Genomic DNA, 23,847 nt, shown 5'->3' on the forward strand with positions numbered 1-23,847 from the left:
ATAAAACGTTCCGGTAAGTGCCCGTATAGGAACACAACTGCTTGACTAGCAGTTTCAGCATATCAGCGGAAGATTTCATTGATAACAAGGGCCTCTTACATGGATATTAGGTTTATAAAATGTAATTTTTATTTTGGCATAATAGACAGGGACTCAGTAACGGAGCGAAGATTTTTCATTTGGGGGTAAAGTGACACAATTTTGGTGTCTATAAATTTAGAGTTATAACAATGTGAAGTTAACACATTCTAATAAAATTTTTGATGGGCAGTGGCCCACCCCAGCCAACAAGTAGCTTCGCTATGGACGGGGGGATGCTGGTAAGTGGTCAACTTCTGTTTCGAATTTTGAATTGTTGTGGCATCAATTCCTTATATTATAAAAATGAGCACTAAACACTGATATTAAGTTAAAACATAATAAGACATGACATCACTCCCAAGCACTAAAAGCAAAGGGATGACAGAAATGGTATAGGCTTCAGCTCTTAGCTGAGCAATACGACGCAATACTCCTCTTATGGAAAATAAATCTATCTGCCTTGAAAAGTTAAAGCCGAATTTGATGATACTGGTAGCTCGACAGGAATAAAGTTGAGAAAATTAGAGTTCCACAATCCTAATCATGGAGAGAACCACCATGAAAGAGAACTGCAGGTAATCCTCTTGTTAAGATCCAAGTGGCCTAATCGTCTAATCGATCATGATTCATCTTCTACCTATAGGTTTGTGTTTGTGACATTTAAAAGAACTGTAACTACTATAAATGTAAAACAGGAAGATTCCAGAGCATTTGAATTATTTAGTACATTTATTATGCAACTTAAAATTGAATCATATGGTTTTGGGGCATGTTTCTCTTTGGCTGCGAATGCTCATTGTCTGCCTTGGCATGGAATAGAAAATTGGACTACAATGAGGAAATGAAACTGTGAACAGATATGCAGACAAAAAACTCTTTCACGTTCCACATTTAATGATTTAATCAGTTATCTTCTCATTATCCTTTTCGTGAATTAGCATTAGCTGTTACTCCAGTATCGCTTTTGAGGTTCCTTGTGATTTGTGTAGTACCGGCTTTCATTTTTTCAATTTTTGATCTCTTAACTCTCTTGATGAACATTCACATTAATAATATTTCCTGCCTTTTGATGAACATTCACATTAATAATATTTCCTGCATTCACATTAATAATATTTCCTGCCTTCTGTACTTGATTATCAGGCCAAATTTCTTGTCTTTAGATGATAATCAGAATGGGAGCTCTTTTCTAGTGACTATTGCTTATTTTCGGGTAAGTGAGAGGTATTAATCCCACCGCCCAAAAAAGCCCCCCATTCTCCCTGCCTTCGGGGTCTTAAGCTGCGTCGGTGTCAGCGATAACAACGGTGCACCCTTCAGCTTGGATGCCGCGCCCGACTATTGCTTATTTCATTCACCCAAGATTATTAAAAGATTATTTCCCTATGAATGAAACATATTAAACTCCAAAGGCCCGATTAGTGACACTTAAATCAAGTTTGAAATTTAGTTTAGAGAAGAAGCAAGTCTTTTGGGAATGTTTTTAATGCTAAAATGAGTTTGTTTGCATGACCTGAGAAAGAAGTCGAACATGAGAAAGCATGTTCCCATGTTTTATCAAAGGCGTATTTTTATAATTTTATAGAAAGAAATTTTTTCAGGTTTCACTTTTGCCCGCCCTTACAGGGAAAGGTCTTCCATCTAACTAAAAGAGGTATTTTGATCATTTTGAGTACATAAAACATAATCCCTTATTAGGGTTCAAGACATATAACCGGTTCCTGTTTAGCATGTGTATACTAGAAACACAAAAAATAAAACAGAACGAACATCACAACTAAATTACCAAAACATTAGGTTCTTTTCTGCACATATGCCAAAGTAAGTGTGGCTTTCAGGGCACCGAGTAAAAGCGAAGGAAGCATGATTCCTTAAACAAATCTGAGCCGTTGGAATTGTTTTGGATCAGACGGATGGCGGGGCGCCCATAGAAATTTCGTTGGCCCAAAATCGGACGCCTGGCTCTGGGGTACGTAACACCTAATTACCAAGACACCCCCTATGCCAACGGAAAAATAACGGAAGCACCACAATGTCCAACGGCGAAGTAGACGCGCGCGTTGGGAAGAGATCGTCTGTCAACATCGTCAAAATAATTTCGATGCAGTTAAGACTTTTAGAAATCAAAATTCTGATTTATTTTTTCATATTTTTGATAATTTATAACAAAAAAAACACTCATGGGTTGGCATTCGACGTCTGCATCTTATGCATCTTATCATAGTGACCTTCGGCAGCCACCAGAGAGCAGCATGTTCTACCTGGTAGTCCACAGTCCACGGGGAAGAATAGTTAAGCGGCGGATATTAATGGGTATTAACATGCCCAAAACTGCAAGGAAATATAAATAAAGCCTTCAAGCAATACACACAAACTAACAAGCACAAACAGCATGGGAAAGAATGCTTAAAATTATTGAATTGTCCATGCCTCTTAGATGGCTGGATTTGTAGCACCGCAGGATCCGAAGTAGGGACGAACTATATATATATATATGTATATATGCATCAGAAGATCTGAAACACCGAAATGAAAAGGAAGACCCCAGTGATGCTTTAGAGGGATGAAATTGACTTCTAGATGCCATCAATATTACCCAACTTCAAACACTAGGTGGAAAGGGAGAAAAGAGAAGCTCAAAAAGAAAAGCGAACAGAGATCAACTACCTCTGCCGAATACGCTGGTACCAGTTATCGGCCCACAAAACCTAAACGTGACGCTGACCACAAGATAAGCTATCAACCAATCACTGCTGTGCACATTGGACACGTGGACCAGATGCCTCATCATCTTCATCATACGCTTCTTGTTGCTGCTGCTGCTGCTTTCTTCTCATCTCCTCCTCAATGTTGACATCATGCAATGTGGTCTCTTCACACTCATCTAACTCCATGTCTGTCAGCTGGTTGCCTGGCCTTGGTGGAAGAATCTTCTCTAGATTCCGGCACTGGTCAGGAGAAAGTGTCTCCGGGAAGTCGACATTAAAGTGGATGTACAACTTGCCCCTCATGAATGGCCTCTGATGGTGGGGCATCCCCTCATCATTGATGGCTTTATATTGACCTGCAAACGATGGAAAGGGAGTAAATGCATGTTGAGACTTGAGCGTACAAACCAAATAAACCATAGTAAGCCAAGCGAATAAAAATAATAATAATAATAAACTGCATAGCAAAACAAGTGTTCAAGGAAAACCACGTGCACAAATGCTTTTGCAATAATAGATGGATCTTTGTTGAAACTTGAAACCAAATCAAGTGCTGAAAAGAAGAATTATTCCATGAATATGAATACACATTCAGAAACAAATGAATATTTATCATAAAATAAACAGCAGCTCGTTTGGTCAACGGGAGTAAATTCCTAAATGCCATGTGAATTTGTTGAACCTGACCACCTGGCAAACATAGACCTGATCTCAACTATGGCATTTTATAGCCTGTGTTGCATTTCAAATAGCTATTTAATCTATGAAGTTATTTTTCTGCTCTACCGATAGATAATTAATCCTATGCTCTTTTTTACTGCACATGAAGCTTTGAGTAGATTCAATAAATTATATTTCATATGCATCGTCATAAGTGTACATATTTTCTTCATAAGTGACCTTCAGCTGCTCCTTCACCCTTCAACTACCTACTAATTTCCAAAATCAAATCATGAACTTCATTCTTGAGGACATCAATTTCAGTCCCGAAAGTACAAATGAACATCCCAAACAGTTACTGTTTCATTTACGACTAGTTATATAAGACAGCCAAACAAACATTTGTCTTATGCCCCACAACCAGCTAGAGTCTCGTAAAAGAGCAAGTGCCAGTGAAAAAAGCTAAATTATTTAATTTGTTAAGGGAAACTATCAAAAACACCAGTGCCGAATTTGTGCCACTTTGTCATTTCTCTTTGACCAGATCCCACTTCTTTTTGCCAGTCATTTTTGAGCAGGCGGAAGAAATGACCACTTAAAGTTTCCAATATCCCATACTCCAAATAATTAGACTTCAAAGAAGAAAGTAACTGTCACTTAAAGTCTCCAATGTCCCATACTCCAAATAATTAGACCTCAAAGAAGAAAGTAACTATCTTTCCAACACAATCACATAACACGATAACCTTAAGTAGGGTTAGGTGTTCAAACTTCATTTCAGCTTTAAGATGTCAACCATGTTCCGGTCAACTGGTCTAAGCATAACAAGACTGAACAAGCACAATGCTTACCAGGTTTGACAATCTCTCCTGGGTTTGATTTAATAAGCAATTGCCTCCCATCAAGATGAGTGAGAGCAAACTGAAATCCACAAAGGGCCTCTGTCAAGCTGAGAGAGTGTTCCACATACAGATCATCATGCTTCCTTTTAAACTTAGAGTGATCCTTCAGTTGCAAGACAAATACGATGTCTCCAGTGATGGTGTCAGGCTGCAGAGGTAAAGGACGTGTTAAAACCACTACCAACAGAACAGAAGAACGGTGAAATCATAGAAATCCTACAATACTATTTTTTAACCCACACCAGCAAGTAGTTCACATTTCAGTACCGAGATCTCAACCAAGTTTGGTTGATGAGCCATTTTTAAGTAAAGATGCAATTTCAAAGAGAGAATACCACAAAATGCAATAATAACAACCCACTCACAAAATCATAGACAGGAATACCAGTAACAACTGAAAACACAGTGATTTTATTTAGAGACAAAAAGTTGCTATAAATAAAGGCATCCTGCAGCACCACAAAATTCTAGCCTCTAACTTACATCCATTAGCTGCCTGTTTCATGTATTAAGAATTTGAATCAATTAATTTATCAAAATTTTACATCAAATTCTACAATTATATGAGCCCCACATTCTTCACTACAGAGACATTTTTAAACATGAGGTGCCTGATCAAAAGCATGTGGTATCGTTATTAAGCCATATTCAGAATCTTCAGATTAAGCACCAATCATGCATATAACTTCCTAAAACATATATACAGTTATACTTTGAAAGTTATGTGTGTTAAAAATACATGCAACCTTATGTATCCATACATGCATTCACGAACACAGGAAAAGAGCCAAAAGCATTAAAGTACAATGGGTGAAGATCAATACAAAAAGCAAACAGGATAACCAGTTCTAACACGAGGGAAAAAAGTTCACATGAAATAGCATAAAAAATGAACTCTGCTTACAGCTTCATCGGCATCACCCTGGAATACAATTTTCTGACCATGTTGCATTCCTTTATCAACATGCACCTCCAAAACCTTCTTCTCCTGAACAACTTTCTCTCCTTTGCATTGCCCACACCTGTCTTTCTCACTTATAACTTCTCCTACAGGAACAACTCAAATAGTTAAAACATGATCATTGCACAAAACAAAAACTAAAATTAGCAGCAGGAAGTTGAACACATACCTGAGCCTCTGCACTCAGGACACATATGCTGCATCTGTTGAATCATGCCTGGTCCCAGCTGTCTAATGGAGACCTTCATCCCAGAGCCCTGGCACCCAGAACATCTCCCTGATGCACCACTCTTTGAGCCCTTTCTGAAAGATTGACATTATATAAGTGGTAAGACATTTTGTGCAGTGAATGACAAACAAATTAACCATAAGTAGATAAGGAATGGGCCCGAGGCATACGAATTTGTAGCCATATATATTCTGTTGCAGAATTTTTCTGATAGAGTAGCTAATAGTGGTAAACCATTACAAACTATGCAATGACATGAGTGACAAACAACATAACCCCAAAAAGAAGCATGAATGTTATCACTTATCAGAGAGAACTGCACACGAGCCTAACACAGATATCAGAGAGGAGCTGACATACAGATTTGAAGAGTTTCATTAAGGTTCCATATGATAGCCTAAGATCTGAGGCCGCATTAAAAGGTGCATTTTGGTAGATCCTCTGTTTAACGTGGATTTTATAATCCACTTTACATGTTAAAAACTATGGATTTAAGGTCGGATTTTTTTTTTTTGGGTGGGGGGTGGGGGCACCCTTAAATCCATGGATATGAGATCCTAGTGATCTCAGATCACCGCACACAGTAAAACAAACACAACCTAACAGAAATCTAGAGACAGATCGGCTCCATACATATACATACACCTTCATGCTTAGCTTTTGCACACAAGCATGCACAAGTAAACCTAAATTCAAGCTACAACAAACAAATGAGATATTATTAGAATCAATGTCATCTAGAATAGCTTGAGACATGAGAATAGTGATTATCAACGAGCACTCATTATATGAGACAGCATAGTTTGGACGGACCCCAGTAATGCCCAAGCACGTACATGCCACAAGAACTCAATGATTTCTGTGCTGTCAAGCAAACTATAGAACCCAAAATCTGAAAATGCACGCACATAGTAGAGGCCTGGAAGACATACCCTTTACATTTTGGACATAGTACATTTCTTGACAAGGAAAGCTTCTTAGAAGTTCCATTATACAAGTCTTCAAGAGAGACCTTCAAAGTGTGCACAACGTCTTCACCACGTTTTTGCCTCCTTCCTCTTGAACTACCACCTGTTCAATGCACTGTAAGTTGTCGACAGCCCTATTCTATCTAAGTAGTAGAACAATAACATGATTTCTAAGAAAAATCCTGAGATATAATAACTTACCACCAAAGCCTCCACCAAAGAATGACTCAAATATTTCAAAGGGGTTATGGAAAGAGCCACCTCCTCCTCCCATTCCTTCTTTGAGTGCGTCTTCTCCATACTGATCGTAGATTTCCCTCTTCTCAGAATCACTGAGGACTTCATATGCCTGAGCCAACTCCTTGAACTGAACAAAAGAGTAAATGCAACTGATTAAATGAACAGCTACATAACATTTGCCTGAAAGGAAATGCAAGCGCCTGGAGATTCTCGTTTATGCACTCGTTTTATCCAAAGACAAACGCAATGCAAAGTTTTCTTAGCGATGCATAATTTCAATGGGCTTGTTCACCTTCTCAGGGTCTCCACCTTTATCTGGGTGATTCTTTATAGCGGCCTTCCTATAGGCCTTCTTAAGCTCATCCTGGCTTGCACTTTTGGGAACGCCAAGGATCTCATAATATCTGGTGTTGTCGCTCTTCTTTGGTGCACGCCCGAACATGATTGAAGATTTTCAAAGAAAAAGCTCAACGATAGAATCAGCCTTACGGAATTCCAGCAGCACCTAAAAATAGAAATATGGATCCGCAGATGAATAGAAAGCTAACTATGAAAAAATGAAATAAAAAGGAATTATAAAACGAAAAAACTCTCCGATCTAACACCAAGACCAAAAATTGGCACGAAAGCATCAAGAAAGAAAACCACGATATAAAGAAAAAAACAAGCCCTAAAAAAAAGGAGCTAATTGCTGTATATAACTGCGGAACTAAAATCTAGACCACAACCAACATTCTGGAAACTTCACTCGGAAGCACTGTCCCCCATGAACGGCTAAAAATAGAAAAGGGCCAAAACAATGAGCATTAAAATATTTTTCCATCCATGTCCCAAAAAAAGTTAGATGAGACAGAGAATCGGAACTACACAGAACAGTAACAAGGCCGGCGGAAAATTGCTCCAAAAGCCAGCAACCATGGAATCTTGGCAGCAGTCAACGAACAACAAGAATCCCGAATCAGAGTAAAAAAAAATCCAAAAAGGTGGAAAAACTCGAAAAGGTTAGAACTAGGATTTCATGACATCATAAATAATTCTTAAAAGAGGAAGACAACCCACCATGAGCACCGCCTCGCCCATTCACAGATCAATATAACAGGGAACCGCTTCCTCCTCCCCTGATCGAACCAATGATTAGGGTTTGGAGCACCCAATAAACCGTCATTTCCCACTAAGCCAAGACACAAACGACCATTTCCCACTAAGCCAAGAAACAAAGTGAATAAACTGAATAAACCCACAACGACAGCGTATGTCAACCAAATCCTCTATCCGCGGAATAAGAAAGTAAGTCCAGTAACACCAAAAACGAAAAAAGAGGACGACGGAAAAACACGCAAACAAAATTTCGATTCAAATCATTCATTCACAAAACTTTCTTCGCAAACAATCGATTTATTCACATATCGATTCGTATAATTCGATAGTAAGGAAACAGTAGACAAACGGGCATCGATCGCAGTTACCTCTCGATCGGGGCTGAAGCTCCCTCTCTTCTTCCTTTTCTCGTTTCTGCTAGTCAAACGAGAGAGAGAGAGAATGAAGAGGCAAAGAGGGTTTGCGCGGTGGGCGAGCAAGCCCTTTTATCCAAGCGTCCGCGCCAAACTACCGAGTGGGAAAGGAGAAAAAAAAAATTCAAAAATATCCATCCAATTTAAGAAAAACGCAGAAAACCGCACTACCCTTTTCCGGTTTCGCTTTGCTGCGGGATTCTTTTATAGCGGCAGTACGTCGGTTTAATTAGCTAGCATTGTGGGACGTTTTGTATTGCCCTGTTTTTGCTTTAATTGTTCGATTTTCGAATTAAAAAAACAATTTGAAATATCTAACTTAATTTTAAAATTTTAAAACTTAAAAATATAAAACCCAGCATTAAAAGGCATTCGTGGTAGGAAGATTTCCAGGCCAACAAAAAGGATTGTGACGTTTTCAAAATTCAAGGTGACCACGAATGCAAGAACGTAATGTTCATAATTGTTGATGTTAACTTGTGTGAGTCTCACTCCTTGCTCAATCAAATGCCAACTTATTAATGTCTCCCATTGGACGTTGGGATTACAAAATCTTAGTTCTTCAATGTTTTGGCTTATGCGTTTCAATTCATTAGCTCCAGCCAAGTTGATAGCATTCCCTTTCTATTTTATTAAAAGATGATTTCATAAACAACAAAACGAAACAGTTATTTTTAATATGAACTGCATGTCCTAAATTAAACATGTTTAAAACTCCAAAGGCCCATTTATTTACACTAACATCAAGTTGGAGATTTGATTTTAGTTTTCAAACAAGTTTTCTGGAAACAATTTTAATGGTAAAACACGAGGTTCTTATCATGCTTTATAGCAAAAATATGAAAATTAGACAGAAAGATAGTATCGGGAAAAGAAAAGGTCGTGATCTGTGAATTGTTAAAACATAGGTCTTTCTCTGTACATATGCTAAAGCTAATGACTTTCAAGGTAAGCAGTAATGGCGAAGACAGCAGGAATTCTTGACCAATCTCAGCCGTTGGAATGGTTTTAGATCGGACGGATGGCACGGCGCTCTCAGAAATTTCGTGGCCCTAAAGCGGACGCTTCTTTGCGGGCCCCACGTTGATGCTGACGCCTTGCCGGTGCTACGACGTCGATTCCTGATTACCAAAACGCCCTCCACTTTGACATAAAATAACGGAGACACATGCTCAAGGGTGGGCAAGTGCCAAGCCAAAAGAACAAGCCGTCGGTCAAAGATGGTGGACTTGTTAACTTTCTTCTTTCTTTTCTAGGTCAACAATAATTTGGGTTGATCGTGTCACACATTTTTCGTTTGTAAGTTATAACAATATTATATTTTTATGCAAGTGTCAACAATATGTTAGTTATGATTAAATTTATCAAATTGATAACCACCCTTTTATTGCTTCACAATGCAACCAACTATGCCAAATGATTATGTGTTATAAATCCATAATGATCAAAATGCTCCTAATTGCTAAATAAAAATATTTTTCCCACATTGAAATAAATTTTTCGTGTAAAATGGCTAAAATACCTTCAAATTAAACGGTAGGAACATGATTTCAGGTGTTAGCGGCATAACACGGAAATCATACGACATAAATGAAATTGGCTATGATAGATTGTTCCATCTGATTTCGATCCTGTTTAACTGCTGATTATCTGAATCCAATTTTCTATGATGTGTTTCATAAGACCAACTACACTTGGTTTTAGTACATGGTGAATTTAGTACTTGTTCATTTGAGTAAGATAGCTTCTAATTCAAGTTTAAGATTATTCAAGTAAATATAATATTTTTAAATAACACATAATTTTACTAACCAACAACACTGTTCACAACGAATGTAACTTGTGCCCAATAGTCACAAATCATGCAAAACATGTTTATATAAGTTGAAAAATTGAATTATGCTAGATGCTAGATATTGCTTAATGAATAAATTTTAGGGTTTATTAACGTATTTATTATGAGCGCAAAATACAAATGTATCTTGTGCCCAATAGTCACAAATCGGTCATTTTACATTTGCTTAATGAAGACGGTTATACCAAATTATGGGTCTTAGATCCACGGATCTTAAATCCGACCCCGTTGCAAAATACAAGCGCGGGAACGGAACGGGGTGCGCGGGCTTTCTTCTCTCCCTAGCGTCGTTCGACCTCCGGCGGCTACTTCTTCCTCTTCCCAGGATATCCTTTCCCCGGCATTGTTCCTGTGGGTGATTCTTTCTCCGCTTCCCAGCGTCCGCCGTGCGTCTCAGATTTTGCTGCTTCACCCTGTCACCTGTTCCGACGGCCATTAGACCTACGTTATCCTTCTTTCCCCTGCTCGAGCGAGATGCCCCGTTGACGATGAGGTGAAAGGCGATCACCACTTCACCAGTTACAATCGTTTCGCTCTGTGTCCCATGAGGAGGTGGCCCTAAAAGCATGTTGTTCCAACTTATCAATGTGATTAAGCCCTTACCACAGCATGAACATCCAGAGAGATTTGTTCAACTTCAAAAAAGATAGCAATCTCATGGACATGAATGTGCGTCTCCTTATTTGTATGTATACCCGATATGCGTATCTGAGTCAATCCAGTACTCAAAAGTTTCACGCCTAATTTGGGAACCAGCTCATTTTGTTTTTCCCCTGATGCTTGTCTATTTCTTATTTTGTTCCTTCGGCAGTGGTATGCTCGCTGCAAGCCTTGTCCATTTAGTTTCAACTTCCTTTCGTAAACGTTTCATCCGGCTAATGTAGCAATTGGTTGGCTGCAATATTGCTGATTTCTTTCTGAACCATAAGTTATCTCCTGCACGAGATGCTTAATACTATTACACTTAAGATTTAATTTGTCCGGTATGAACTGTGCGTGTTTTTGGTATACCACCATAACTTCGATGTATTTTGCTAGAAAGTATCATATTTAAGTTTGGAGCAAAATTTAAATGCAACTAATCCTAAACTTAGTATAAGATTTTCATGCTAAATCAATCAGCATCTGAACTACATCTAAGTGATTCAGACAGTTTTATCGATTAAACATCACAACTCAAGTAGGCAAGGTCAGATTGTTTTGAAGTGATCACAGATAGCTTCTAATGTTTAATGCAATTTCATTCGTCCACTTCCTAGCCGATATTTTCGATAAAACCGATAAACCTTCTTGAAACGGAATCCCACGTCATTCGTCAAGCGAGTATCTGTGAAAGTTTCCTCAGAACTCTTTGCGATTAATTTTACGGTGCACAGAAAACGAACCCAAGAATTAAAACGAGACACGTCAATACTGGAGCACCCGCGTTCAGTGTTCTTCCAACCTGCCAAGTTGCAGAAGGAGCCGGGAGGACGACTCGCAGCCACTTCCTCCTCTTTCAGCCAGATTCGTGCAGAACTGGGAGAGAGGAAATGGGTAGCTGTTGGGATTCATGGGTGGAGGAGGCCCTAAGGAGGCTGGATTCGAGGAAGGTTCTTCGTTCGGTGAGACCCGTCTTCGTGTCGTCCCAAGAAGCGAGACCCGCAACCACCGGTTTTCTGTTTGACTCGGAGGAGGGACAGGAACTAGAGACGTTCGATGGACCAGGGATATGGGACAGATCGGCGGTGGAGGTAGAAATGTCGGAGCCTACATTCAAGAAATGGATGCAGGATACCTCTAGCTTGGGTGAGTTTGGACCTCTCTCTCCCCCCCTAGCCTTTCTTCTCTGGCCATGTTCTTCTTCTTCTTCTCTCTCTCTCTCTCTCTCTCATACACACACACACACACACACACATATCAGTGTTATGAGCTCGTCTTAACAAGATGGCTTTTGCGGGCTATAGTTTTGGAAGCCGAACATCCATTGTCGTTTTCATCAGTTTTCGAATGGTTTGGATAGTAGCTCTCTCATTTTTAAGTTTGAATGGGTTTCTACATAGTAAATGTTGCTCTCTCTATAGCTTTTCATAGATTTCTTGAGTGTTTGTTTATTTCGTTCCTTGGTTTTTTCCTTCTTTTTTTTTTATTGATGGACAGTGGTCAATTGTCTGAAGGGAAGCAAAAAGAATGTTTAGAGTGGGCCTCTCTATAAAACTGCTTTCCAAGGACATGTTGGTTTCGTGCAACAATCTGCTTACCAAAGCTGGTGTTATGCGTATATTCTATATCCTGCACTTTTTTTATGGACTTGTTTGTTCAAGACAAAAACATGCGACTGTGGACGTTGAAGGTTTGTCCCAGTTGTTTCCAGTCAGAAAGGGAAGACCGATCCTTCCTAATTCCTAATCTAAAAATTCTTGCTTCGAAGGACAGCCCAATTGATTAAATGAATTTGCTGAATTGAAGGCAGAGCGTCATCATTACAGCTTGAAGTATCCACGAAATAACTAATTTTTCCAGACATGAAATTTTAATTTCCGTAGTTTCCGTTTTGGTCCTGCCATTGGATCTTGGCAGGAGCTTTCCGATTTCTTTCATTGGGGAAGCACAGTGAGTCTCTCTTGTTACCTTCATGCACATCTTTGATCTGTAATTCTGCAGGGGAGGAGGTTCTAGATGTGCCTGTGGCCGACAAATCATCCTCTACTTTTAAGAAGCTATTGCTTTTCTCAAGCAATGATTACTTAGGTTTGAGTTCTCATCCAACTGTTAGAAAGGCTGCTGCTAAGGTACTCAGAATGGTTCATTCTCTTGAGTGTGTACTAAATCGATTGCTTCTAGGTAAAATTTCATACATTCTTCATCTATTCAGGCTGCTCAAGAATATGGAATGGGGCCAAGAGGTTCTGCTTTAATATGTGGTTACACTTGCCACCATAGGTTGCTGGAATCATCATTGGCAGCCTTGAAGAAGAAAGAGGTATGTATTTGAGTGGAGATATGGTAGTGAAAACTTGTTTCTTGTGTATGTACTTTTGAAGTCGATAGGTAGGCCTGTCTGCAACCATACCACTGTATATATATATATATATTGGCTGTCCGTCAGAAAATTGATGATTGCCAAGACATGCCGAACCCGGGTCTCTTTGTTAATCAGTGAAATCGATGGAAATGGGCTTGGTCGTACTATTTTGTTCCAAAAGGAGCATTATTTTACCCTCCTATATAAGAGCCAAGAAAAAATGAAAAATCTAGAGTTTGGGAACTGGTGCCCAAAAAAAAACCAATTCCTGTGTAAATTGGAATTTCTCACAAAGTCCTTTTTCTTATTTATGTCAAGGTTAAGCTTTTGTGCATTTAGAAAACTCATCTTATCTCAACTTTTGATGTATTATTTTGTGCTTGAAGGATGGTGAGGTATATTAGGGTATTATTTTGGGATTAGAGTATGCTTTCATACTTCTCTGATTTGGATATGAAACTTTAAGGCTTGCATAGATTTGTCTTTGTATGCCTGCTGATATCTTTCTTTACAAATGCTTTTCAGGAGTCCCTTCTTTGTCCTACAGGGTTTGCTGCCAACATGGTGGTCATGGCAACAGTGGGATGTATCAGCTCTCTTTTATCTAATAGTGGGAAGCCTTTGGACAATGAAAAAGTGGCAATTTTTTCTGATTCTCTGAACCATGCATCAATTATTGATGGCATTCGACATGCTGAGCGGTTACAAGAAGTGAAAACATTTGTATACAGGCATTCAGATATGACCCACCTCAACTCATTATTGTAAGTATAGTTGGATTTCTTTTGAAATTTTTTTAATGCTCTCATATTTACAACATTGAAATACCTTGTCAGATCAAGCTGCAAGTTGGAGAAGAAAGTAGTCGTGACAGATAGGTGAGCATGTCTTAGTTTTCTGTAACCTACCTTTCCTTTGGGTTATTAGTTCTTGAATTTGTAGATGGAGTCTTACTGGCATCATGAGATATTCATTTTAAGAAGTTCTGAAGTTTAGATGCTTGGCATTAGTTTTTGATAAAGACAGCTAGCCTAAGAGTTCTTACCTACTGATCAAACTGGCTGGAAGTGGTAAACTTGTTGCTATTAGGATTGGTCACCACTTCAGCCTGTTGAAAGAATAAGCCTGGTGATAGTGTGGGTGATATCTTGAGCTGCAAGCTTGATAGTCCATTATTGCCACAAAAGGGATTTTGTTGAGCGTTTTTTTCATTGTCAAAGGACGGAAGGAAATAATTCCTTTCTGTTACTTGGTAAAGTAATTTTCATGATATTGTTGGATAAAAGGTTTTTTGCTGTTTCCACCATGCAGTTTGTTTAGTATGGATGGGGATTTTGCACCTATTGTGGAACTTGTCGAGCTCCGCAGGAAGCATGGTTTTCTGCTGGTAATTGATGATGTAAGTTACATCACTTTTGCTTCGTTTATCAAATAAGAAGCTGCTTTTCCATTGCAATCTGACTCTCAAACATCTGAATTTGTCTCAGGCTCATGGAACACTTGTTTGTGGTGAAAATGGTGGCGGAGTGGCAGAGATGTATGGCTGTGAAAAATATGTGGATATTTGTGTAGGCACGTTAAGTAAGGCTGTCGGTTGCTCAGGAGGATTCATTGCTTGCAGGTGAATGCCTGCATTTTTTTCTGTACATTGGGAAAACTTGTAAAAGTGATTAAATAATCTAAAATGTTAAAATTTGCATTTTAATTTCCATTAATGTAATTTGTTATTGGTCCACCAAAATGAACTCTACGTGACCTAGTTTAGTCTTCCATTAATTCTCATTCTCTTAATATCAAGTTCTTTATTTATGTGATTGTGTTGTTGTTGTTGCTTGTGATTTATTTTATATGTTTGTGACGTAATTTCTTGAAAGTCGGAATCTTCTATGTCTAGCAAACTGAGTTTTACATTTACTTCTTTTAAAATGAGCAACTCTGAGGAAGGGCATACTAGCAATACGTATGTATAGAAGAGAAAATGGGGAAGCATAACTGGAAAGTGGGGGAAAGAATCTCTGCTTTGAGCATTTTTTTTGTTTTGCCTTATTTTGTCTTCACGCTTATTTATATCCTTACATGGTTGCATTAATTTGCATGAACAGCAAAAAATGGAAGCTGCTTATACAATCTAGAGGACGTCCTTTTATATTTTCAACAGCTCTTCCAGTCCCGGTTGTTGCTGCTGCTCATGGTAACATTACTACTTTGAAAGATGTAGCTAGTGAGAAGTTTTATGTTACTTATTATTGCTTGATTGAGGATCATGTCCACTTATATTTTAAAACTTGAAAAGATGCCAGTGACGTGGAAGTTGCTAAGAGCATCTCCAAATTGGTTATAGAACCCTTTATATATATATATACATTCTTCTTAAGTGTTTTCTGGATTTTCTTTAATTTTACAGCTGCCATTGCTGTGGCTAAAAAAGAGAAATGGCGCAGGAACCTGGTTTGGAGACGAGTAAGAGATTTTTTTTCCTTTTCCCAAATTGAGATATGGAGTCCCATTATTTCACTGGTTATAGGTGGTGAAGAAATGGCACTTCTTGCTAGCAGGTCTCTCTCTCTCTCTCTCTCTCTCTCCCCCTCTCTCTCTCTCCCCCTCCTCCCCCCACCCTCCCCCTCTCTTGTATGAGCATGGTGGCCTTGAGGGCATTTTTTTGGGTGGGTCAACCTTTATTCTACATTCTGGATGAAAAGGCTTGTTGAACACCATTTCTACATATTCAGGGAAATCAATAATAGGCAAAACATCAACAGTGTTGTGCATAATGCATATTGTGACCCATGAAAATGGTGCCACAGTGTCTACTTGCATCTGTTTTTCCTAGACAAAGTTCAGGCAGTGCAGGCAATGCACATAAATCACTTATTAATCCCAATCACAATTTGAGGCTCTTATATTGATACCATTGAGTGGTTCCATTTTTCTTGTCAGGCATCTGTTGAAGGCAGGCTTCCATGTCACTGCAATTAGACCACCCACAGTGGCCCCTAATTCATGCAGGTAAGAATTTGTCTGTCTTTGACAAGGTTTACTTGTTGACCTTGCAATTTCCATTTAAATTTCTTTAGCTATGCATTTCAAACATCAAAAAGCATGAATGGTGAATCGTTGATTGAAGCAACTGGTAGGTCTTATTGCTCTTGTGTTTGCTTGTGTTTCTTTCAGGTTACGTATTACTCTGAGTGCTGCTCATACCACTGCTGATGTGAAAAACCTTGTGAATTCCCTTGCCCAGCACATTATGTTACCACCTGGTGATAGCTTTGCCAAATTTTCACCTAAAGAGAAAAAAAGAAACGGATCTGAAGTCGACTCAAGCTACATGGTGATTAGTCAGTCAAAGCTGTGAGAGCTGTGGAGGCGGACTTCATATTTCTGTTTCAGTGTTATCATGCTTTCCAATATTGGCAAGGCAAGGATCCAGAATAACAATTCTAGATCTCCTCAGATGTTTTCTAGGTCCATCGTTTGACTAATTTTCAACAGCTTTTTTTTTTGCATGTCTTGGTTATCGGTTGACGATGATCATGATGTACGGTATATAGTTTGTTTTTTTTTCAAAATAATATCAATGTAAAAGGTTTGGAAGCAGCACGTTATGCATGGTCACGTTTTAAACAAAAGACCAACTCTTGAGTTTGCGAGTGCAGCAAGATGAATATGATTTTTTTTAGCCAACGTGATAATAATAACAATCGGCCTTCTTGACCGTATAATCAGATGTTTTCTTCTTCTTGGTCTTCATGCCGATGCGTTCATTTGTCTCATATTGTTTTCAACAGGCATGCAGATGTTTTATATTGTCGCATGGATCTGACAAGATAATCATTTTAAGTTTGCAGATCTGTTAAAGTTGATTACAAAGTGTTGTATATGCCATCTTCTGAAAGTAGTCTGATCCTTTGACATGAAAATTTATTTAGGTAGCTTGTAAAAATAGTAAACGTTACCAATTTATTTTTTGTTCAAGAGAATGGCTCTGTATGTAAAAGTCATTGTTTACCTCCTAAAAAATGATAAAGATACCAAACTGAGTGAGGATACAAGGTGAGTGTCGGTATGTACTTTTTCTTTTTGGCTTGTTTAAATACAAAACTCAAATTTAAGCAGCGTTCGGATGACACACTCAAAAATTGGTTTGATAAAAATTAATTTTTTAAAAATTGGTTATTAAATCAGCTTTGAAAAACTGGTTTGGTGTTGAGTAATAGGACCAAAAATACTTTTTTTTTTTTTGTAAATAACCTGGAAGATGCCATTCCCTTTGAAAAACACTTTTTGTATCATCCAAATGACGTTTCGAAAGCAAAATCATTTTTCACATCTAAAAATTGGTTTTGGGACGTCATCCAATCACCCCGGTAGTTTTCTTGTCATTGAAATACCAAAAGCCTGTTTCTTCCAAGTTCTGATTAAAAAGCTAAAAACTTGTTACAATACCCAAAACCAAAAGTGCAATTCAAAAACAAGGGAGTTTATATATCACCTCCGTCTGCGTGATGTGTCTTCCCCACTTGTGCTGTCTCTCTCTCTCAAATGAAAAATAAATTGTCAGAAGTTCAGTATGATAAAGCTCTCGCATCTTCAATTTTCTTTTGGTTAATGTGATCAAAACATTTGTGATATTTAACGCAAGAAAAGGTGCTGTAGTTGCTGTTGGGTTCCTTGGCTGCTAAAATCTATCATGTTTCTGTCGCAGTGGGCCCTTTGTAAGGCGTTGTAATAGTATTATTCTAATGTACCGTCGTAGTTTGATTTAGAGCAAGATTACATGACGTATAGCCAAAACTTATTTTAGAATATGAGGCGACTGGTGATCAGCTCACTGGAGTCTCATTCCGTTCGCGATTCGTGAAGCGCTTCTATTGTTTGATTTTTCTTCTCCTTGAGAATTGATTTTAATGAATGTTAATTGGTTAGATAGTATGCCAATATGGATCTAATTAGTTGGACAAAAGTACAAAAGCGGAAGTAGTTAGTGATCGAATTTGGTTTCAGATCTCGTTACCAAATCCGATCCAAAGTTGGGTGCAGGATTATGATGAAGATTTGGGGATCCCGCTTGCGCTTCGTTCTGGATGATTCTCACTTCGAACTGGATTTAAAGAGTAAAGCAGGTAGCCGTAGGTTCATCTGCCGCCTTGGTACAGTATTGGCTTTGACTTGGCCGACCCTAACAAAAAGTAAGAACTAGACGCTTAAGAGGCAGGGAAATGGGTGCGCTGAGGGGTGTTCTTCATAAAACGCCTTTCCTCGTGGGTGCTCATTCTACCAGGAAGAGCCCCAGCTCCTCCATCGCTTCCACTCGGTTGGTGGTGGTGCAATCGAGAGCATTTGCAAACATGGTCAAAGCTATTAAAATTTATGAACACGGGGGGCCTGAAGTACGTTCTCTCTCTTTCTTATCTCTGGTTTTGCTTGTGGGTTTGTTAGATTGACAATGTTTTGGGTAATTTTCGATTATGCATCTTTTGTTGATGTTATTGGGTCATTTCCATCAAGCATACAACGACTGCTATTATGTTGAAGAGAGTTGCTTGATGCGAGAATATTTTTTCCTTTCAAATTGTTATTCTGTTGGTCTAGATTTTCTCCTTGTGTTATGGATGTTCGTATTTCGACTTGTTGGTTGGCTATCCTTTTTTTTTTTCTTCCCTTTTGTTTGTTTAAGGCAGGAAAATATTATCGTGATGTTATTTTATCCTCAAATGGTTTAAGCATGCCTGAGACCATTTTCATTAGGTCGCCGAATAATTTCATCATCAATCTCGAATACAAGTTTCTATTTAGTTTAATAGACTTAATTGTAATAATTTCGAGCTTTACATCAGTCTGTGGTTTTCGGTATAAGGTGTTCATGAAAGAAATTTGCTTCCTGAACCATGTTGCCTTTGTGTTGTTTCGCTTAAATTGGACGAGTATGTGAGTCAGGAGATAGAGAAGCCAGAACTGCGGCAGCGAGGTCATTAACTCATATAAAGGGAGCAAAGTCGTTGGCAAAGTTGATTAGTTTATTTTCTGAATGTTATGCAAGAAACATTTATCACCGACATGGTTGGTATTAGTTCAGCCCTTGGTGGTATTTTGGGTGTGGATAAGTAAGTGCTTTTGAAAGCGTCTTCCGGTAAGAACAATATGATTTTTAACCCTTGGTTCTTTTTTGGTTCTGCAATTGCCTGGAGCTGCCTGAGAGATATGAACTTTGTTCATCTGCTGTTTAATTCAAGCGTCCACTCGTTAGCATGTTCATTTTACCCTTTATATCACGAATTTCTGGGGCCACATCAATCAACCAAACTTGCAGCGACCACCATCTCTGGAAAAAACATGTTTTTTGTACGTAAGTTTTAGACTGAGTACATATATGAAGATGAGATAGATTTTCTGCAGAAGGGACCTGCTTGCAGGCAAATGTGCTGTAGTACTATTACTGAAAAACTTGATCTTTTGGGATGTCTTCAATGGGCTACCATTGGCCTGATTAGTTTTCTAGCCATGAATGTTTAACACAATTTTAAATGAAAATGTCGGAAGTGCTTCTCAGAAGGGTCAGCTGACTCAGCTTGACCACCTTCTGCTGAGAGGCACTGCTTTATAGTTTGATTTTAGATTCTGGTTTGAACATCTATCTGAATCTTTAATTTGCCAACATGTTCTTTGTGTTCATAACGCATGTTAATTTCTGCCTGCCTGTTATGTATGTAAATTAGTTGTTTAGCAGTTATCTGAACCAGTTGTTGTAACTGAGACCGACACTCTAAGAATATTTGAATTAAAGGACTCTTTAGGTCATTACAAATTAAATTAACTACTTGCAGGTGCATTTTTCTCTTTTCAATTTTCATAGGCTTTCACACGGGGAATTTAATGTTTGCGTACTTCCAGTTGAGCATTGATCCTTGCTTTTCCATTTTGCACTGTAGGTCTTAAAGTGGGAGGATGTGGAAATAGGATATCCCAAGGAAGGAGAGATACGAGTAAAACATAAAGCAATTGGAGTGAACTTTATTGACATCTATTACAGGAAAGGAGTTTACAAAACTGAGTTGCCTTTCATTCCAGGTGTGTATAGAGCTATTTACCTTTTCTTGACTGAAGTAGGAGAAAGCAAAAACTCTGAAAGTATCGTGTGAGTTTGTCTTTGGTGCCATCTATCCGCATCATGTCAATTGTTCTGTGTGAAATTACTGTTTCTTCAGTGTGTGTAGCTGCATACTTTAGGAAAAGGAGCCACTGGGCTACTATTATCCTGTTACATGATTTTGGGAGAGTTTACTTGTTCTCCTGTGTTTTGTCCCTAAAGAACTAAACCTCTTGCTCTGTTTGAATAATCATTCAAATGTGCTTTGTCATCTTTTATACTGCAATCGTTAATATTGCAAGTGCTTTAATAACAATTCCACGTTCTTGTTGAAATGTTTTTTCAGCTGATAAGTGTGATTTATGAATGTGTGGCCATGTTGAAATTTTCAAGTCAGACCTACATGTTTGTCTTCTGTACTTTTCCTAAGCCACTGTTAGTTGACCTTCCAGGGCATGAGGCAGTAGGAGTAGTGACAGCAGTGGGCCCTGGATTGACTGGTAGGAAAGTTGGGGATTTGGTAGCCTATGCTGGTAATCCCTTAGGTTCTTATACTGAGCAACAAATTCTTCCTGCTAAAGTTGCTGTTCCTGTTCCTCCTGCCATTGATCCTTTGGTAGCTGCATCTATCATGTTGAAGGGGATGACAGCCCATTTCCTTGTCCGCAGATGTTTCAAGGTATGATTTGTCACCAAAAATTGCAATCACTTGACAATTTTCTTACAGCGGCGTTAGTCATGAACTGGTGTCCTGCAAGTCAATTATGTTCTAGTATTCAGCTTTCAAGGCAACATAGTCAGTGTTCAGATGAAGTTGAGTGAAATTGCTGAATTGAATGGGTTATCAGCTGCTTGAATTTTATTTCATTGACCAAGTGGAGCAAATCACATGGTCAATGAAATTTAAGTAATTTCAGAAGATTATGAAGTCCCATTGAGAACAGCGTACCTCATATGATTATCCTGTGGTCTTACAAATATCAAAATGCTCCCCACAGCCTGTAACTGGTACTAAAGTGAAGAAACAGAATATCTTTGGCTGTTCATGTGTTACCTGGAATAATTCATAACATTAAGGAAAACTAACTGCGGGTGGTACAGGTAGAGCCTGGGCAGACGGTTCTTGTTCAAGCTGCAGCAGGAGGAGTTGGGTCACTTCTGTGCCAATGGGCAAGAGCTCTTGGTGCCACTGTGATTGGAACTGTATCAAGTGAGGCAAAAGCAGCTCAGGCTACTGAGGATGGCTGTCATCATGTGATAATCTACGGCAAAGAGGACTTTGTTGCCTGCGTTCAAAAGATAACAGATGGAAAGGGAGTAGATGTTGTTTATGATTCAGTTGGCAAGGATACATTCCAGGTAAAGCCTTCAAATTTACAATTGTTCATTAGTTTATGATCACAATTGAATCACCATTGACCATAGAACATCATGAGTAGACTTGAGTAATCCAGGCAATAAAATCTGTTATGTTTTCTCAAACATGTGAACTTGTTTTGGTACTTCTGAATTCATGTGGCATTTCTGATCAGTGGGATTGGATCCTTTTCGCAGGAAACTCTGAAGTGCACTTTGTGTTTGGTTGTATGGATTTTGCCTTTGAGTTCTTCAGGCAAAGCTACACTAAAATCCACATGATGGCTCCACACTGGGATTTAGAGCTGGTAGACATGCCTCCTTTTTGGGAGGTAATCGTAAAACATTCAGGAGTTGGATATGGAATACCTTTTCCCTCTCGTGACCCTGCCCCTATTCCTATGAGAGGAGCAGTGGGGAGCTTAGATACAAAGGTCCATTGATCAACATAGAAAGCGATTGGGAAAAGGTCCATGTGGTCGGGAAAGGCCTCAGTTTATTGCAATTTAGTAATTTTATGCTGGGATTTCATACCTTGCACTCAAAGGGCCACCATTGTCGTGGCTTCAGGATTACTGCAAAAGAGATTAGAAACCTAAACTTACATGGACAATATGATCACACTTTAGTGAAGGCTCAGGATGCATCTGCTGTGACATATAAAGTTGACAAATGGATCAATATGCTGTAGGATGAGGCATCGCTGCGCATGTTTTTCCCTAATGTGAATTCTAACTCTTAACTGACAAGTATGAAGTTTGGAGCGTGTGAACTATAAAACACTGCTGCCGGATTACGAAGAACATTAAAGACAAGGTTATGAAAAATTGAACAACTGCAGGACTTAAAATCAAATCTTATAGTGATGAATCCTGATACTGAGGAGATGTATGACATTTTGATTTTCAATTTATTTTCAAAGCTCTACAAAGATGAAGGGGGTCACAAAATATTGCAGAAAAGTCATGATCTATTTAGATTGTCTACATTCATCCTTCATTGATTTATACAAATGAACTTGTAACGGTGCTTTTTTCTGTGCAACTCCAAGCCTGGGTGAACTAATTCGTTTATGCATCTGCCGAAGATGCTGAACCACATCTGTCTTGTCTAGGACATGCTTCTTCCTAACCTTGTTTTTCCATTTTCTTTGGTAATTGCAGGGATCATTGACATGCTTGAAAAAACGCGGTTATATGGTCAGCTATGGCCAGTCATCTGGCACTCCTGATCCAATTCCGTTGTCGTCCCTTGCTGCGAAATCATTGTTCCTGACACGGCCATCACTTATGCAGTACACAGAAACCCGTGATGAGCTACTTGAAGCTGCAGGGGAGGTTTTTGCAAATGTTGCATCTGGCATCCTGCGGGTTCACGTAAACCACACATATCCATTGTCACAGGCAGCTCAGGCCCATGCAGATCTTGAGGCCAGGAAAACCACTGGTTCCATAGTGTTGATTCCTGATGGTAATTGATCCATTACAGGCAGTCTTAATCTGCTTAGAAGGTCGAGACTGGGTGCTTGGATGAACATTGCTGTGTATCTAACGTCTTTACGTCCAAGAAACCTTGCTGGCCTTATAGTTTTGGCTCTCTGCTATTGTTGCTTTAACAGGGGAATTATGTTGAAGAACTGTAGTGAACTGATATATGTTTGGGAGCTAAGAATTGGAAAGGATCTGGTGGTGAACTAAGGAGGTGTTTAAATGCTCACAATATTTTGGGTGGTGTACTGGGTGACGTGAGCTTCACCCACCGTACACCTCTAAACCAACGGGCCATCTTTATAGTAAAAGAAAGGCAAGCTTCTTCAGGAGGAAGAAGTTCCAGTTCTGACTATTTGTTCTGAAATCTTTCTCTCTCCATGCATGGAAAAATCTTCTGATAATTTTTTAATCTCATCAAACGCCTCCTGAAAGACAGTTCAGAACTAGGCAAAACTTTCAGGTACGGAGATCGTGCACCCGATTGAAGCTATAGCCATATATATGACGAGTTCAAGTTTTTTCTACTAGTTTAATTGGAGTTAAACAATGATCTAGCCCATGCCGTTCCATGTGCCAGCCTTACACATTAACACAACACGATGACACAAATTGAAGGACAAACTGTTATTTAAAAATATCGTAATATTGTGCCAACAAATTCTCTCTCTCTCTCTCTCTCTATATATATATATATATATATATATATATATAAAATTCGTACGAAACTGACGCATGAGTCAAGTAAGACGGTCTCAGTCACCATCATCGAGTCATGTCGCGGCTCTGAGTTGGCCT

At 38.9% G+C, this 23,847-nt stretch overlaps 3 protein-coding genes across 4 annotated transcripts; 2 read left to right on the forward strand and 1 right to left on the reverse strand.

Annotated features, from left to right (window-relative positions):
* Positions 1-2,474: 2,474 nt before the first annotated feature.
* On the reverse strand, positions 2,475-8,361 carry LOC116265786 (dnaJ protein homolog 2-like). The gene is made up of 8 exons (XM_031646702.2): positions 8,216-8,361; positions 7,042-7,254; positions 6,711-6,876; positions 6,474-6,612; positions 5,482-5,615; positions 5,256-5,398; positions 4,301-4,499; positions 2,475-3,145 (listed from the first exon to the last, which is right to left on the reverse strand). The coding sequence occupies exons 2-8, from the start codon at positions 7,189-7,191 to the stop codon at positions 2,829-2,831; spliced, it is 1,248 nt and encodes a 415-aa protein (XP_031502562.1). The 5' UTR covers positions 7,192-7,254; positions 8,216-8,361; the 3' UTR covers positions 2,475-2,828.
* A 2,396-nt stretch (positions 8,362-10,757) lies between these two features.
* Positions 10,758-16,803, forward strand: LOC126409192 (8-amino-7-oxononanoate synthase). 2 transcript variants are annotated; one of them, XM_031647391.2, is made up of 12 exons: positions 10,758-10,784; positions 11,492-11,903; positions 12,759-12,886; positions 12,970-13,077; positions 13,645-13,883; positions 13,956-13,997; positions 14,431-14,518; positions 14,607-14,740; positions 15,222-15,310; positions 15,524-15,674; positions 16,057-16,125; positions 16,291-16,803. In XM_031647391.2, the coding sequence occupies exons 1-12, from the start codon at positions 10,773-10,775 to the stop codon at positions 16,472-16,474; spliced, it is 1,656 nt and encodes a 551-aa protein (XP_031503251.2). In that variant the 5' UTR covers positions 10,758-10,772; the 3' UTR covers positions 16,475-16,803. The 2 variants fall into 2 exon arrangements, with proteins under 2 accessions (XP_031503251.2, XP_049936998.1); XM_050081041.1 differs by having other exon boundaries at positions 10,768-10,800.
* A 1,454-nt stretch (positions 16,804-18,257) lies between these two features.
* Positions 18,258-23,399, forward strand: LOC116266249 (uncharacterized). Its single transcript, XM_031647393.2, has 5 exons — positions 18,258-18,509; positions 20,049-20,187; positions 20,659-20,885; positions 21,308-21,565; positions 22,726-23,399. Exons 1-5 carry the CDS (start codon positions 18,339-18,341, stop codon positions 23,038-23,040), a joined length of 1,110 nt encoding a protein of 369 aa, XP_031503253.1. The 5' UTR covers positions 18,258-18,338; the 3' UTR covers positions 23,041-23,399.
* The last annotated feature ends 448 nt before the right edge of the window (positions 23,400-23,847 follow it).

This window comes from Nymphaea colorata, chromosome 12 (assembly GCF_008831285.2).
Source record: "Nymphaea colorata isolate Beijing-Zhang1983 chromosome 12, ASM883128v2, whole genome shotgun sequence".
Lineage (NCBI taxonomy): Eukaryota > Viridiplantae > Streptophyta > Magnoliopsida > Nymphaeales > Nymphaeaceae > Nymphaea > Nymphaea colorata.